The 18,850-nt window shown below is 34.7% G+C and overlaps 1 protein-coding gene across 1 annotated transcript in view; it reads right to left on the bottom strand.

Moving 5' to 3' along the window:
- Window positions 1–313: 313 nt before the first annotated feature.
- Window positions 314–18,850, bottom strand: part of LOC118187041 (cytochrome P450 4C1-like) — a 38,266-nt gene continuing 19,729 nt past the window's right edge. Inside the window, exons 7-10 of the mRNA XM_085812423.1 lie at window positions 15,801–15,974; window positions 13,987–14,053; window positions 4,500–4,679; window positions 314–693 (exon numbers count right to left, since the gene is read on the bottom strand). Of these exons, the coding sequence (XP_085668549.1) occupies window positions 533–693; window positions 4,500–4,679; window positions 13,987–14,053; window positions 15,801–15,974 (582 nt within the window). The 3' untranslated portion in view covers window positions 314–532. The remainder of the gene's footprint in view (window positions 694–4,499; window positions 4,680–13,986; window positions 14,054–15,800; window positions 15,975–18,850) is intronic.

Raw genomic sequence — 18,850 nt, 5'->3', positions numbered from 1 at the left:
TATTAATATTTTCCGAACTTTTGAGAAATTTGCTGTCCAGTGATTGAAATTTTGCAAACATTGCAACTCGAGAGGGTATGTATGGTCGAGTATTTGTCTCGCCATCAAACACTGATGTATAAATGTATTGTTGTACTTACATATTAGTGAGTGGTACGAGAGTTTAGTCAGTGCTAATGGTGGTGGAAGTACCGTGCAACATTTTGTGTTCTATGGAAGAAAGCCTTACGAACATGGTTTTGGCGTGAATTTCCGATAATTTTAATTTTTGAATGAATTAATGTAAGTAAAATGAAATCAAATAGTTTCAAGCACTTTTAATATGCACAGACATTTACATTGCCACATATTGATAAATATTTTGCTAGGCGTTACATGCGTAAATGCCATTCCCATTGAGGAACGTGGAAGAGTTGAGTTAAGAAGCTGAAAGCAAGAGATTTTCCAAACTATTCCTAAAATAATCAAAAAATATATATGTTCATTCCTTTCAATTTCAAGTCACATTTCTCATTTGTGGGCATTTGAAGTATTACGACCTCAAAGACAATCGCTGACGCATAGGATCCAGACATTTCAACGTCACTTTCATGTAAATTTTCATTTCCTCTCTCGGATCTAAAGAGGTAACCTTGAAATTTCGGACAATATGGCTTAAAATTATCTTCATTTCCCCCATCGCATATCTCTGACCTGAAACAATGATAGAAATTTGTAACTGCTTAAGATGTTAAAAAAATCTGAATTTGAGTAACTGTGTTTTTAATTCATTCCTTATAAGAATGGTTACCTTTACGTCACGTTTAGGCAGATTATAAATTATTTTCAACAGTCAGGATTAAACATTCAAAATGTGATTTGTTGTTGTTGCTGCTGTTTAGCAAACTTTCGTGAATGAACAAGCCCGTAAGTAACATAGTTGAAAAAGGGGGTACATTTCTTCTCGGCCAAATCTCTTAGACACTATGGGTGATAATATGATTATCTGCCAACTATTTTATATAAATATTAATTGAAATCTTATAGAGGTGTGAAATTTGAGCATTTGGAACACTTTATTTCTTTTTTAGCTATAGCTTTTCCAAAAAAAAAAAACTATGCCTTTTCTCCACATACACGTAGCAATTAGAAACGTCTGTACCTTACTCGAAATTCGAAATCTAGCTTACAAATTAAAAAGGAACGTTTACGAGCCATCGTAGCGATAATGTGGTAATTATGTAAGCTAGATGCTAGAAAAAAAGGACATATCTCTAAAGCTCTAGTTAATTTACGTGCCCTTGGCTACTAGAACTTTCATGAAGTGTCTCGCGACTATTCGCAGGTCTTCCTACAATTATACAAGTCCAAAGAAAGGTTAAAATACCCTTTTATTCACTCAAACACTCACTGATGGCCTCTTCTCGGGCTCAACGGAAAGCCTCTACTTGGGCTCTACCTTAAGATGGAAAATAAGAACAAAACTAATTCTAACTAGCTAAACTTTAGCCGAAGCTGTACAAAGATAACTAACCGAGTTGACGCGTAATTAAACCTCACCAGCGAATACTAACATATACGTAAGACTACGTCTGTACGTAATAAGATAGGCTTAAAGTCACAACGTGGCTCGAAGGCAGAGCACGCTGTACTGAGAATTTCTGAACACTTCTTCTACGGAAGGCGACTGAACTTCCCATTAAATACTATTTCTGCTTCACTTGCAGAGACATTAAGATTTTAATTGGAAGCAGGGAAGATGAAAAATATGCAACTGCCTTCGCCGGGAATCGAACCACGGACCTCTGGAATACCGGCCCAGCGTGCTACCGTTACACCACGAAGGCACGCTAGGAAAGTGAGAGAAATACCTTATACACTTACATACAATACGACACTGAAATCTCATTCTGGCAGGGAGTTGTAGAATTTAAAGAAAATGGTTTCAAATTAAAATAATCCCTTCAACTCTAAGAAGCTCAGACTCTGAACTGAAACATCGGAAATTAGTTGAAGGACGTTCATCATGATGTTTAGGGAGGATATTAATTTTAAAACGGAAATCCTTCGAAACTATGCCAATAGTTGCATTTAAAAAATGTTTTTCCAGATATTTTAACCCGTTTGAAAATTTTATGCATTTCATTTGGCAGCTATATTACTTTGAAAAAAAATCTTCTTTAATTGCTACCAAATCTGTTGCCAGCAGTTTAATAAAATAAAAGCTCTCTTAAGCAGTCTATACTTTAAAAAGCGTTTCGAAATATAATTACAATCACTGCTCGCCCTGATCTCTCGAGTGATTATTGTTGTCGGCTGCTATACCTTTAGGCCCGCACTCTAGCTCTGGATAAGATTTTGATGTTTCTAAGTGTGTAGTGTCTTTGTGTAATCGAGGCACATAAAATAAACGGCAAATTAAAAATCCTCTTGAGTGGCTGGCGATATGGAAAGAAGAACTGAAGGCATTTGGTCCCGTTCGTTAGGGCGGGATTCTCCTTTAAACTTGGGACGAAAATGAGCAAAGTCCTACTTTTCACCTATAAAATGCCTAAAGCTCAGTGTAAGATACGATCTGCGTTTCTCCCTAGGGTAAAATTCGTGAACTTTTTCTGAATTTTGTAGAGACATTAGGTATTTTTGGAAGCAGGTAAGATGACAAATTAGCAACGCCTTCGCCGGAAATCGAACTGCGAATCTCTGGAATACGCGTCCAGCCTGCAGACCATCACACCATGAAGGCACGCCAAAAAGGCTGGAGAAATACCTTATAACTTACTGACAGACAGGTACGATAATTACAACACCATTTACTACCATTAGTAAAAGATGATGAGAGGCTTTCAGGGATGTATTACAAATTTTAACTCTAAACTTCCTATAGAAGCAAGGATAAATAAAGAATTTAAAACATTTTCTCAATCCTGTGAGGTATTGGCTGTCAGCCCTAATTTTTTTAAATATCTTCGTAATGGAAATTGCTATTTTCTTATTTTAAACATTTTAAGTAATGATGAATTTCATTTTCGGAATAACCCCCAAATAATATTCGTATTGATAGTATTTTACAATCATTGTATTGATAGTATTTACAATGTATTCATTCAATTTATCTTCGCTCTTGTCACGAAAAATAAAATAAAATTCGTTTTCATTATAAGAAAGCGACTAAGATTTGATATCTAAAGCACACCCTCATTAAGGATTATAATGAATTCAGAAATTAGCCAGTGCATACAATAAAAAGTTGAAAAACTACGAAGACGACGAGTAACGAACTCCTAAATTCGTCGGAAACAGAACCTAGAATAAAGACACAGTGTTTAGCTGTTTCAGCACTTCGAATTATTTGTAGGCTGATATAATAATAAAGAATAATTGGAATTTTTTTATAAGTAGCAAATCTCTTCGACGATTTTCTTGCAAATCTGCCGCAAATTACATCATATAATTTGGGTATAAAAATAATAACCCTTAATGCATAGAATTTCGATTAACTTTTTACCTTCTAATACAAAATTAAAAAATTCATTTCGTGCTATGTTATGTTGCAAAATCGGAGTCAGTTCTAGGCATAATATACAGTTCAGCTGGTAGTCGAAGGGTTGTGAGTTCGAATCCTCGAGAATGCGTTATTAAATTATCATGTATTCCAGCTTCGAAACATTTCAAAAGCCTCTACAAGTGGCGTCCGAATTATGTGCTGAATGATAATTCGTCACCACCACAACTAAGTAACTAGATCCTATTTTTCAAATCTGCCCTTTAAATGAGGGAATTCTTTTCTTCCTTTCTACTTGCCTTCGTGCTGTAACAGGAAGCATATCTGGATGGCCATTTAGAAACCAGAGCTCTGGCGCTGGAAAAGTTGAATTGTGTATTTTCCGGTCCGAAAAGAAACCTAATAACTGGTTGACGTGTCAGTTTTAAGTGCTAAATTCAAAGACAAAATGCTTTGTAGGTATGTCAGTGTTTGTTTGCTTTAAAATGTAGTATCCGTAAATATTTTTCGAAGCGTGATTAAGAAGAAGAGCATCTTTGTTGCTCAGCAAATGTACTCACAAAAATGTTCATTCTTTAGACATTGCTATGGGCGTTTTAAGAAGAGGATATAAACATGACTTCTTTACGTAAAAAATGAATTCATTTAATGAGTAAAATAATTTATGTCATTATAATATCTCATGCTCACAACGTAGTGCATGTATTGACATTTTATCCTCTTGCGAAGCTTGAGTTTGGCTATTTATTCGCTTAAGTAGTTATTCAAAATTTATTTTAAAACACTTATTTTACGGTAATAATTCTTTTAATTTAAGAGATTTTAGTTTCTTTAATTAGCATACAGATTTTTCTTAAATTAATAAGAACTTTTCTTTACGAGTCCTCTTAAATTTAGAAGCTTATGTTGGGTTTCATTGGGAAAACTAAACTCATTCGGGAAAAATAATAATTTAATTCATTCACTTAATCAATTCTGAAGTTAACATACTGTACACGACCTATATACGAGTACTTACCTATACAAGATCTGCGTCCTGCAGAAAATGGAATGTAAGAAAACGCATCATGTTTTCCGATGTTTTCTGAAGAAAATCTTCCGGGATCAAATTTTTCTGGGTTGAGAAACACTTCTGGATCTCTGTGCAGCATATAAATTAAGAATGCAATTTGAGTTTTGGGTGGTATAGTATAGGACCCTGCAACAAATGAATCATTAAACTCTATACAGAATTAAACAAAATCAAATAATCTAAAGAAAAAACAGACATTGTTTTTATTTTACATATTTAGTATAACAAATAATTAAAAATCAAAAAGCTTTTTACGAAAATATTTAATATCTCAATGTTTATATTGCATTTATAAGACCAAATTTAGACTACGACATTCTGTCTTCCCAGCTTGCACCTCGCACAAAACCTGAGAGAGCGTAGTATATTGCTAGCTGTATCATCACTGAACTATATCACAGCTACACTAGTAAAACCATTAGTTTCCTGTTTTCCTGTTATCAGCTGATGTTTAGGGTCTGAGTTTAAGAACAGCGTATTTTAATAAAATTATTCATCAACAATTCTTCGCAAGAGGAGCGCAATGCCTACCTTTCTTCAGTAGTTGACGAAATAATAAAAGCGTAATGAAAACCATGAGTTTATTGTTATGAATATCACTGTTGTGAGTTGTGAGGTTTGACTGTTATGAGTTAGAACGGATGCAGGGATTCGCTCACCATTTTATTTAACTTCTGCGACCTTACTGGTTACTTCTGCGACTTTTATCCATGATCTCTTTGAGTGACTTTACGAATTAAAAAGCTATTAAACAAATAAAGACCTTCAAATAAAGGTACTTACCATTTCTATGTCTCTTATAAGTAACAGAAGATTTAAATATATCTCAAATTTTATCCGTAAGAGTCTTCAAAAATATTCAGACGACTATAAACCTTATTTAATAGGAAGAACATGGTTAGAGAACAAAACAAATTGACTGAAAATTACGTTCTCAACTTGAGTAACAAAAATATTATTTGCAAACTTATCTCTCAGCAGAACAAATAATTGCAGTTTTAATATTCAATGCAATTCCTAGAGTAAAATTTCACTTTTAGAAACATTAATTACAAATAGTTTGAGTTTCATTTTCAAAATAGTAGCAATGTTAGTAGACCTCGGTATTTTGTATAATGAAACTCAGTGCAATCTTGAGAACTGTGATAAATTTAACGTGCTCAGAAGGAATTGGGCGCCATTACGAACTTTTCCTGGAGCATCATTCACCGTACCTAAAAGACTGAAATAGTATTTATTATGTTGTGGAGATTTATTTAATTTATTTAACTGTTATTTTATGTCGAAGTAGCTTTCCTGCCGCTCTTGCTTTCAATTCACACTTTCTTTCCAGAATGCAAATGATCTAGGGTGCGTGTACTCAAATGAGGTAGAAAGAAGTTAATAGTTAACGGAAGGTTTTGGGAGGTGAAATCACAGGATGTTGTGTCCGAATGAAAGCCACGTTACTATCTTTGATTTTCTAAAGATTAGATTTCTGTGGCGTAGAGCGCTTCTTGCCATTAGAGTTATTTATGCCCACTTTCGAGTCAAAAACCAGGTTGCGTGGTAATTAAACTGTGAAGCCGTTAGGCTAAATTTAACTTCATTTAAATTTAAGCTGGTCATTACCTTTTTGAGTTCAGCCAAAAGTGTTGTCTCTTTAAACACAAGTTGGTGTATCTGTGAATTTTATTTTAGTTAATAAAGAGTTTTTTACGCCCTTCTCCTGAATTTGTTGTACTTTAAGATTAGGGATAATTCTTTAAACAGTCTTCTTAGGTCTAGCTCAGTTAGTGATAGCGAAACGCACTAAACTGGAGCTCAAACAATAAAGAGAATTACGTCACAAGAAGTTTAAGTTTACTTTATAGTCATTAACGTTGCAAAACTACGTCGGCGAGATTTGGATTTATCGTCCATACCTTAAGAGTTGGTATGAAGCCAGCAGCAACTTTTGATGGGACGATTCCAATTATAAATTTTATCGAACAGTTAAATTATAATTTTCTACTACATCCAGTGCCAAAGGCACAAAATGTTGCCATTGTTATATCCGCACTTAACGGCAAGCGATATAAGTGCACTGGAAAATTCACGTTAGAAGAGGCAGCTGCACTTTCGAAAAATTTTAAACGCCCTCATTAAGGCGTTCTTCATTGTCAAGGATAGGGCCAAGCTCGAGTCGTAGCTATTTAGTAAATATCAATTAAAAATTGAAAACCTGAGGTCTTTATTCTAAGAAGAGTCCAAATTTTTAATCTGTTGTTGGCAAGAGACCGATTGAAGAAATCATTTAAGTGATTTTGCCGTGACTACTATCCCAAGTTCAGGACTATTTTAAGTTCCGGATTCCAGCAATGTTGGAAAACGTTTTAGAATTAGCCAATAAGTTGCAAAACGGACGCATGGCAGAAAACAAATAATAGCATGGTACGGTGAGAGCCCAAAAGAGTGAAGTTTTAGGCCAACGCCTCAAGGAAAACATCAATTTGGGAGGAAGAAACAATTTTAAAAAAGAGAAAAACATTCAACCGGGAGTAGTTGGTGGCCAGGGACAAGAGAGTTGCAGGTTTCACTAAACAATATTCCTGCAGAAGCACGGATTGATACTGAAGCCCAGTGTAGTTATTTTTTTCCGAAACTTTCGTTCGAAAATACTTTCGCAAATATAGACTTAGACGGAGCTAAAGCTATTACCGCACAAGGCAAGTAGTGTACATGTACCGGTAAGATACTATTGCATCATACTTGCAAGATACTATTGCTTGTATGAGTGAAGGACGAGACCCTTATATATTTTCTTTGTAGTTCGAAAGCTTCAAGGCGGCGTGATTTTAGAAGTATACTTCTTAAATGCAGCAGGGCCTCATATTTACTTTCATGATTTTATTTTTACAATTACAGATAAATAGACTACAAGAAAGAAGAACCCAGCCACTGGAGACGGCAACTGATCACCGGGGACAGCAACTGAACGGTCACTTGTGACCGTAAGAGAAATGGAAATTAAAAACCTTAGTGAATTTTCAAATCGCTCTAATGATAGTCCTGACACCACTCGCATAGTCAACCAGGAGACTGTTCAAGGAATTGCTGCCCCAGTGAGGTCGAATCATATCGCTATGATAAAATTAAAGAAAAAAATTATCGAAGATCGTATTCAGGAAATGCTGAAAATTAAAATTGCAACGCCAATTATCAGTACTGATGCTTACCAGGTGGTCCTGTGTAAAGAGAAAAATTATTTCCTACCCAACAATCACAAAGTATGGCGATTCGCCGTTGATTATAGAAACATTAATAGCATAACTAAATATCCTGTCTACGCCTTGCCCAAAATTGAGGAAATCATCCGACAATTTAAATGTACAATATCTATTACAGCGTTATACCTAACGTCCGACTATTCCTAAATTAATAATTTACTTCAAGCATTTTCGCTCTTACATGAAGCTGAACTAAAAATAAATGCTGCTAAATGTAAGTTCGCTGCTTCAGAGTTTCATTACTTAGGATATAAAAATCCGGTAATGGAATAGAAACAAAAATAAAAAATAATAGCGATTAAAAACTACCCCCTGCCAAATACTGCAAAGAACTTATCATCATTCTTAGAAATGTGTTCTTATTAGAGAACTTTCATTAAACATTTCCTTCAAATATCCGAACCATTATTACAATTAAACAGAATGAAAATCCGGGTTTACTTGGTCAGCCGAAGTCAATACGGCATTAGAAAAATTAAAACAAGCCTTAAAACAAGCGCCCGTGTTAAAATTTCAGGAAGGAGAGGAAAACATGGAAATTTCGACAGATATCTCCGATTATGCAATAAGCAGCCCGTGATGTATTTTTCAAAAACACTCACGCAAACTCAAAGAAATTATATTGCTACGGAAAGAGAAACTTTGGCCGTACTTTTAGCCGCACAGAAATTCAGAGTTTATTTTGGTTAAGGCTCCGATAGTCGTGTATTCAGATCACGACGCCCTGGGACGACTATATTCCGGCAAAAACTCAAGTCCACGACTCATAAGATGGGCATTGAAATTGCAAGAATTTAACTGAATAGTCAAACACACACTCGGAATGGAAAATATTATCTCGAATAAAATTAGACGAAGAAGGAAAACAAATAAAATGCTCCATATTAACATTAAAAGTATTAGATTCCAGAGAAACAATTATTTCCGAGTTAAAAAAGGATCCAGAATATAGGCATATTTCTGCATACTTTGCAAGACCTGGATAATTTCGAACATCCGGATATCGTGGCTATAAGGAATAGAGCAGCAAACTATGAAATAGTCGATAAACTATTATTTTACACTAAAACAACAAATGAGAATAATGAAATAAGGCCAATCATTCCAGCCGAGTTGCGACTTAGTATTTTAAAGGAATTGCATGACACGGAAACAGCAAGACACCAAGGTCATCCGGAAATAACTGTACATAGAGTGCGCGAGGCGATTTTTTTCCCGCGACTTCAAAGAGTGGTAACCGAGTATGTCAGGTCCTGCCATACATGCCAGTTAGTTAACGATGTAAATTATAGCCCGGCCGGGTATCTAAATAGTATAAGAGCTACTTTTCCTAATGAGTTAATTGGAATAGATCTACTGGGCTCATTTCCAAAAAGTGAAAGTAATAGAAATAGATATTTACTAGTAATAGTAGACCATTTCTCAAAATGGTTAGAAATAGTCCCCCTTAAAAGAGCCTCAGCGAAAATTGTAGCCGATTCTTTTCTAAATAAATACATTTTAAAATATGGTGCATCATTTAGGGTAATATCAGACAACGGTCGCCAATTTGTTAGTCAAATTTTCGAGAAGCTATGTGCAGGGCTTGACATCCGCCACCTTAAGATGGTACAGACCGCAGTCAAATATTGCCGAGCGCGTAAACAGAAACATAGTAAAAATCATTCGGAGCTATGTGAAAACGTATCACCGACGTTGGGATGACTGTGTAGATCAATTGGCGTATGCCCTCAGAACAGACAAGCTTGATACCACAGGAAAGACCCCTTGTGAACTTTTTCTGGGGAGGAAGATAATTACCCCTTTAGATAAATTATTTTTTGTCCAGAAAAGGGAGGAAGAATTTAAACAAAAAGATATCCAGAAGCTAATTAATGATGCAATCAAAAATTCAGATGTAGCGAGAGAAAAACAATTTTTAAATTTAAACCTGGGGATAAAGTACTGAAAAGAAAACATGCATTATCTTATCCCCCTCGAAAAAGTGGCAAAATTTCCCCCAAGATTTGAAGGCCCATATATTATAGAACGTATTTGTGGATCAATATTATATTTAAAAAGAAGTAAAGAGCACAAGATCACTGCCAATGTGGATCAGGTGAAAAAATACCATGATCGTAATGACATGCCTATTTTTAAGGATCTTTTGCTGGACAACTCAAATTTAGAAGGGCCTTCAAACAGCACAAGCCATTCTCCCAGGAACCAAAAGGAATGAAGACTAGGTCTTGGAGCCGGATGGAAAGAAGCGGCGATTTCAAGAACCTAGATGTATGAACAAACGCAAAAGAGAAAACCACCATAAGAGAAATAAGGTCCTGAGAAAGAAAGGAGAGACTAGACCCCGCACAAGATCGACAAGCAGGCAAATGGAGAGGAGACAGCAATTGAGACATCCGAACTTACGAAGCTAGCCACTAAGGAAGGAAGTCAACAATAAATTAGCACCTAAAGTTCCACAGAGGAAACGTCCATTAGACGAGGAGCCGTTGAACAGAAGGAAATATTTAAGAAACGGAGGACAGCCTACGGACGTCCAGCGAAAAATTCCACGGCCAATCCAAGCAGGGTCCTCAGGCACAACCGGAAACCGTCCAGCGCAAGTTCAAGGAGAACATAGCCGAAAGAAAGCAGCCTGGGAAAGAGGTTTCAAAAGAAAACAACCGCTAACGGAGAGCAACGGGAACGGCCAGCCCCAGCAGCGGATTCGAGTGAGACATCTTAACTAAGCTCTTTCGGGGAAGGATTACGCCAAACAAAAGATAAGTCAAAATTATTCTATTTAAATTTATTTTAAAGCTAGTACGAAGTTGGTTGAAAATATTTATGTCAGTTTCGCCTCTGGAAGAGGACGAGATTTGTTTAATTTAGCAAGAAGCTTACAATTTTGTATTTAGCAAGAAGCTTACAATTTTGTATTTAGCAAGAAGCTTACAATTTTGTATTTAGCAAGAAGCTTACAATTTTGTATTTAGCAAGAAGCTTACAATTGTGTATTTAGTAAGAGTTTACAATTTTGTCTTTAGCAAAAAACTTTCAATTTTGTGTTTTTGCATTATTGCTATTACGCAAGTAATTGAAAATTTGTTCTATTAAGCAAGTAGCTTTAAATGTTTATGAAAAGTAAGAAAGTTTAGCAAATAATTTTCGCCATGTTAGAGTAAAATGTTAACTTTGTTCGTAGAGACTGAGGTAAGAAAATGTTTGTATGGTATCAAGTAAACGAACTTCGTGACTTAAAGTGTTAGAAATTCGTGCATGTATTTAATCTATGCTTATTTTTCAACGGAGTAAAGTAAGCTAATTGATTATGTAAAAATGTTTGAATTCTGAATTACTTAAAGTATTTTGTATGCGTGAAATTGTGTTTCGAATGAAAGAGTAGTCTATGTTACTGATGATAAGTTCTAAAAAGAAGTTAAGATAAATTGAAAATGAATGAAATTTAAAAGGTTAGGCTCTCCAGACAACACTAATTTTCACTAGCGTTAGCATCTCAGGCTGAGATTTGATTGTAAGGTGTCTGTCTAGGTCTAATTCTAACAAGTAAATGTGAGATAGTCGGTAAGTGTTATACTCTTTTTACATAAAGCACGCGGGCATTTTATGGTACACAATGCTGGAAAGCAAGGGGAAGTTTCAATGTTATTTAGAAAGATTGAATTGAGTAAATGTAGAAAAGGTTGAACTATTAAAAGATATATATTAAAAGTGTGGCAAATGTAAGATGTATATAAGCACGTACTAAACTTACCTAGAAGGAGTCAAAACAAGATTTGCTAAAGAAGGAATTGTAACTATGTGCCACATTGTCCATCTGTAAAATTTTTAATTTAGTTAAGATATAGTTTAAGATTGTAAAGGTGAACTCACATGTAGATTTAGAATTTAGCTATCTTATCCAGGATTTTAAAGCCTTGTTATGCGATAGTTAAATTCTGGCGAGGCAAATTGTAGGGTTTTTCTTAATTTGCATAACAAATTTATTTTAAGTTTACCTGTTCTCAGCTTCTCAAATTTCCCCTTACATTCTCTCGCCAGGATGTAAATTTTAAGTTAAGTGAAGTGCTATTTAAACGTGTGATTATATCAGTTTATTCAGAGAGTGTTTCGCTAGCCTAGCACACGTTTCGTTGTTATTTTAGCGGTAACTCGAGTTAGGCCCTTTGGCCGTTTTCAGTTTAATATCACGCCGGTTAGATCTCTGTTTGTCCATCTCTTAGGAGAAATTTTGAAGTGGGTTCTTGCACTCGTTTTATATTTCAGATTTAATTTTGTATTCTCGTCTACGTTTAAATTATCGCCGAAAGTTAACGTTGTTTTTGTAAAGCACGAAGTTCGTGCTGTTTGTTATTTTATTTTGAGTTAATAAAGGGTTATTTTCATCCTTCTTCTGTGCTGGTATTTATTTCACGCCTGTGCTAGAACTCGCCAGATTCATCATAGGATCTAAGTTAATGCATATGGACAGTTAGAGATAGATCTTACGCTCCCACCAGAGAAATCGAGGAAAATCTCTATCTCGAAGACAAATACTTACTATTTGCTAATTACCTATGTATACCTGAAATAACCCCATATTTACTGTTACATCTGTTAAATACTTGACATTAATTCCAAGTAATTTGGATCCTTTTTTAAACAATTATTTAAAGACAAGTAATTTCTTTCCTTTCCTGAAGCCTCGAATACGGTTCTTATCTTTATGGGTGCCCACCAGCGGCCGAGCGGTAAAGTCGCTGAACACTGGTAGTTGGGTCCGCGAACGATCTGGCTGCATGGGCGTTTTCGTGGTTTTCCCCATGTGTAACGTGTATACGAGCCAGTGTCCCTTAGAAAGTCCTCCACGAAGGCATACCTCATCTCCCAGATAGCCCTAGTGTGCTTTTCCATAATTAAATATACAAAACCAAACCAAACTTATCTTTGTGGTTGAATTTTCTTTAATTACAGTCCTATATGGTAGGCAAAGCCAATTTTAGGTTCTTTTTCACTTCAACATATTCTACACAATATTCAGCACATTCGTTAAACATATTTTTCATCTTTTTTTCAGATAGTTATTTGAATGAAGATTTTTTATGCAGGATTTTAACTTTTTCTTTGCTATCAATCTATTATCAGGTAAAACCGAACGCTCTTATAACCAAGGAGCAGACACCTGATATCTACTCTCACTAACCTTGTTTAATGACTGACGAAAATAGTTTTTAGTTACTTCGTTTTTTTTTCTTGCTTGTATAGTAGTAGGATCAGTTATTCCTAACGAGTCAAAACACAAGAAATACGAAATTTGAGCATCATTAACATTATGTATCAATAAAGTTTCCATACTGTTAGATACTAATTCAAGCTTTCCAGTTTTCCTATTATTGTCCATCCTAATCTGGCATATACACATGATAAGCCATATGTGAGTTGTCTAACCTTTCCTATTAGATGCTTTCCCTCTATATATCTGCTTCTAATAGAAAATGAATTTCTAAATGCGTTTTTCGTACAGCATAGCCATAGATTTAATCTGCTTATCAGTTAAATAAATTTTGTTTTTCAGCAGTTCACTAAAAAACTTGAAAGTAAAATCTAACAATTTCCTTAAATCTTAATTAAATGAAAATTTTACAATTTCTTTTTCTGTGGCACACAATAAATCACATATGAATTATTATGAATGATTATGAATCGTTAATGTAATATTCAATGTTGCATCGACTTATTATTTGCTGTAACAAAATTCTGTAACGATTATAGATAAACTCTTGATCCTAAAATAAATTATTTTTTACCCTGCTTAGCTTTAGAAACCAGTATTTATCTACTTATTTCTTTGAACCACTTTCAATTCAAAATAAAATTCGTAATTACATATGGAGAAGCTTATATTTTAATTGAGGAAATATTGAAAAAAACTGAGCTTTATACCGGCATTGGACTTTCACTAAACTGAGATATTCCTTACTTCTTCGAAAACTTATTTAGATGAGAGAAAGCATCAATTTTAGTGAGTATGCTTTACAAATTGTAGTGTGAAATACTGGAGTGTAATAGTTCTTGCTCTTTATAGAATAGCTAGATTCATTGTAAATTTACTCTAAAGTTTGAAAAGTAATTTAAATTCTTTTCGCTGAATTATTTTTAAAACAGAGAAATGTAGATTTAGAACTCCAAAATGAAACCAAACTCACCAATTTTAATGCTTTCTTTGTTTTCCCTTGCAATAATGGGTGCAGGTGGATACAGTCGTAACGTTTCCTGAAATTGGAAACATTATTAATTCATGACATGCTAGAAATTTGAAAAATATTGAACGTTTATAAACATAACAAGGATTCATGAGTTGAAATAATAAATGAAATAGGATTTAATGCCTCATTCACAATTTGTTCTGCAACCACAAAATGCAGAAAATATTACTCCTTTTATGAATTATTAGTAACATATCTCGTATGTCATAAGGTTAAAATTCCAATTTTGATTTATTTGCTATTTTGTTCCCATCAAATGCATCAAAATTTGGATAAGTCCAAAACTGAATTTTACATTGAACGCAAAATAAATAATCATTTTTGAAAACAATTGTAAATTATCTATTTTGTATATAAAGAGATGTGCTATTCTTCCAGATGCATAATAGCCCACCAGCGACCAGGTAAAAAAAGCGACCAGGTAAAGTCGCTGAACACTGGTAGTTCGGTCCGAGGTTCGAATCCCGCGAACGGGCTGGCTGCATGGGCTTTTTCGTGGTTTTTCCCATGTGTGAGGTGTATACGAGCCAGTTTCCCTTAGAAAGTCCTCCACGAAGGCATCCCTTCCCTTAGGCAGATTGCGATAATTAAATACACCAACACCAGATGCATAATAAAATAAAACTTTACGTTTCATGAAATTTCACGTGGTTATTCTTAGAATTATTTTAATTACGTTCTAGATAAACGTAAAAGCTATTGCTTGAAGTGTAAAAGTAATTAATGCATAATTTTAATTTACTCTTATAAGCATTATAATGTTTTAGATAATTATTTTTTCTTAAATTTTATTTATTTCTTTTTAATTGTGCACCGAAGACAAAATTCTACACTGTATGAAAATTAACATGACTATTCTTAAAATTATATTAGTTGTGTTCTAGACAAATTTAAATTATATTAGTGAAGTACGAAAGTGATTAATATATGATTTTATTTATAAGTTTTATAATATTATAGGTAATTCTTTATATTTTTTAAATATTATTTTAAAATATCTAAACTCCTTGTGTACCACACAGTGCGACAAAAGGTGCACAGAGGTAAGCAATGAAAAAAATAGAGACAGCTTAACACGAAATAAAATAAAATTTATAAATTCACTGATGAAATGTAAGAAATAAATATACAAAAGAAAAAGAGTGACATTTTATTTTGAACACATACATGGAGAGCTGTAGGAAACGTTATGCTTAAAGCTTGAATTCTGGCATCAGTTCTTTTCAATCTTGTCTAAAGTTTGAGGTGTAGAACAATAAATTCTCAGCATTTTGTTCTTCCCGTAAGCTACAGGAACCAATGTCCAATGAGATGGCTCAAATTTCTTCAAATATGAATTCAAATTACCGTGCGTAATTAGAAATTTAGTAAAAGTTTTCTTATTGGGTCTGTAAGGAACACAAGAGAAAGTAATTTATTTAGAGAATTAGAAGAAGTATATCTATATAATTCATTTCTGTTGAGAAGTGTATTGCTCCAACTTGGTTTCTTGAAGAATGATTTAAGAAATGTCACTGTGGTCTTAACCACAGTAGTTTGTTTTCGCAACCAATCAGCCCTTTAAATTTTCTAGATGGTCGGTGGAGTCAGGCATATGACAGAAGAAGATGTCATTAACGCATTTATTAATAACATCATTCGTAATCGCAGTTGACAGTTAAATTATTACAGGCAAAGATATTCGAAAGAGAATGTAAGTATGCATTTATTAGGGTAATAAAGTGAATATATTATGTTTTTTTAATTTTTTATACCTTGATAACGCTTTCTAAGTAAAGCATATTCTTTACATCTTCATTAGTAGCCTCTGCTATCTTATTATCTCCGAATATGGAACATTGCTCTTGATAAACTTTATTCTGGACTTCAGGATGCAAGCCAAGAAGATACAAAACCCAGCATACGGCGATAGTTGATGTATCATGTCCCTAATGGGAAAAGAAAATGAGAATGTTAAAGCAGGTCTGGAAAACATTTAACTTCGGTTTATATCATCATTTATAAAAATAAAATGAAATTTTAAATATATGGCTATAATTTAGGCCAAAATATTTAGAAAGAAGCATTTGATAAACAATAATACTTACAACTAAACTTTTGTTAGTAATAATCGAAACGGAAAATTTTGTTTCAAACCAAATTTTAAGATAATTATTACCTTGACATTCCTTTAATTTAACGTCCAGAAGTCGAGCATTTCAGCTTCGTGGTATAAAAGGTTTTAGGGACCGATTGATTGAGTACCTCAGCCTCGTTTCTTTATATCTGTGAGTAATAGGCATTACTCATTAAGCTTTATTTTACATTTAATCAATTTATTTGAGAATTAAAAGCCGGTTTGGTAAGTTAGTAATGACATGTTAATCATTACTTTTACATTCTGATTACAAAATCATCTGATATTTTGTCGGTGTTTTATAACCTATACAAAAGCAAAACACGCTTCATTAAATTTCCTTTATGTGTCTTTACAGTTAGCCGCTATTAGGCGTTTTTCTAATTTCGAGTAACCTAAAAGATCATTGTAAAAGTGTTCAGTAAATATTTTATTTTATTGTTTATCTCTGAGTAGGTATCTAGATACCTTCGGATGAATTACAGGAATCAGAGAAGGAGGAAATTTTTTCTCGAGAAAATTTATCTTTTCAAGGTGTAACTTTAATACATTGTAAGGTTTATCCTAAGTTTTAACAGTTTTCTTTAGTTAAAGCGGCCCACCAGCGGCCGACCGGTAAAGTCACGGAACACTGGTAGTTCGGTCCGAGGTTCGAATTCCGCGAACGGGCAAGCTGCATGGGTGCTTTTCCCCATGTGTAACGTGTATACGAGCAAGTTTCCCTTAGAAAGGTCCTCCACGAAGGCATCTTCCCTTTAGGAAGATAGCCCTCGAGGCTTTAATTAAATAACCTAACCTAACCTTTAGTTAAAGGTACTCTCCCGTACTTTCTAATTTCAACTTACAATTTCCTGCCACAGTGTATTTTTAGAATCGCTGTATACAAATGAAGGAAGAACGGTACTTAAGTCGAAGTTCCATTGACTTGGCTAAAGAGCCAGAGATTCTGATTAGCGCGCGTTTGCCTTTTGGCTAAACTGTCCCTAAGTTATCACTACGTTCGACCGTATTTCAGGCCTTTGATAACTTCACCGTTCAGTTAATATTTAGGGGTCAACTCCTTTAGAATTTTGATAGCTTCGGCTATATCATTTTAGTTAAGCATTAGTTAAGTTTGATTTTCTTAATACTCTTGAGTTCAAGGCCCAAGTGGAGGCTTTTCTGTACGTCCTGGGAAAGGGGCCATCTGTTAATTCTTATTTTGAACAATAAAGAGTAAGTAATCCTTTTTGAGTTTACGTTTCTGTGTCCTGAGCTAAAGCGATTATTCGCTTACCAGTTCTCAAGGTTCCACACACATAGCCGTAAATTCAATATTGGAACCCTATAACCATAGTGATATTTAACGTTATTTATAGCCAAAGTATTGAATATTGTCCTATTGCTTTGAATATATTGTAAGGATCCTAAGTTTTACTAACGTTTATTTTATTTTAAAACTGTTCTATCACTTCTTATTTTCTACTTTCAGCCAGAATTAAATGCTTTAACCCTGTTTATGCAAATTGTCTTGCTAACGCCTATGTATTTAAGTTGTGGCTTTTTGCCAAGCGTTAGAGAGACAAGGAGATTTAGAAAGCGAGCCGCCTGCCACTGCAGTTTTACGAGTTTTCACTCGGTTGCTGTTTGCCTTTAAGGCCAGAGGTTTAGCCCTCTTGATATTTGACAAACGTATTGTAGTTTCCGCAGCTCGGCGTACTACATACGTCCTTTTTTAAATAAAGGCCAGTCTTAGTGCTAGGCATTTGTATACTAATTCAAAGTTAGCTTTACTTATTACAGTTTGAAGAAAATATTCCACTTAGAAAAATTACAAACTGGGATAAATTCATTCATTCTCTGGAAAAACTACCAGCGCATCCTGCTTTAGCCGATATTACTGACATTGAGTATCAAATGACTAAGGTCAATAATTGTACAAAAAGTGCTCTTAACAAATCTACTAAATATAAAGAACATAAAAAAGAAAAACTTCCGGATAACATTATTGACAAAATTAAGGACAAAAGTCGCACCGCTAAAATTTGGCGCCGTACTGCTTATCCTAATATCAAAAGAATTCTTAACAGAAAAAATAGGAATATTAAAAATCTTCTAAGTGAATACAGATCTGATAGTTGAAATAATTTATTAGACTCAATGGACTTCAACCCGGATACAGTGTGGCGTATTGGGAAAGCGCTCAGAAAACTCATAGCGACAACATTGGACCGTTGCACACTGATACTGGAATCGCATAATCTGAAAAAGATATGGTAGAAGTTCTTGCAACACATCTTGAAAAAACCTTCACGACAAATAACTCATAAGATGAAGATGGACCTAAACCTGGACTTGTCGGAAAACATCACACAAGCCCACTGTTGCGGTGACCACAATGCATGCTCTCTACTCCAGGCTAACCGCAGGCGAAAGTGAGTTTCAGTAAGTGGAACGCATCGGACAGGTCTACGAGCATATAGACCAATCTGCCCTAAGCGTCTGTACACGGTTTGATTGAAATTGTCGTACCAGTGGCTGAAGAGAACTGACGAGACAGGTCTGAGGCTGTGCTCCGCCTGTTTCTTTTGGCAGTAACTGCCAAATACCGGTCCTCATTCGGCCTTGTAACTCTGAGGCGACCTATGCAGTAACGTCTACTCACATTACCATCATCTTGCAATCGTTGCCAAAGCCTGGAGATGACAC

This window comes from Stegodyphus dumicola, chromosome 3 (assembly GCF_044657685.1).
Source record: "Stegodyphus dumicola isolate Sdum_Otavi_A_Nest chromosome 3, ASM4465768v1".
In the NCBI taxonomy this organism is placed as follows: Eukaryota; Metazoa; Arthropoda; class Arachnida; order Araneae; family Eresidae; genus Stegodyphus; species Stegodyphus dumicola.
This window is presented reverse-complemented; position numbering and strand designations above follow the sequence as displayed.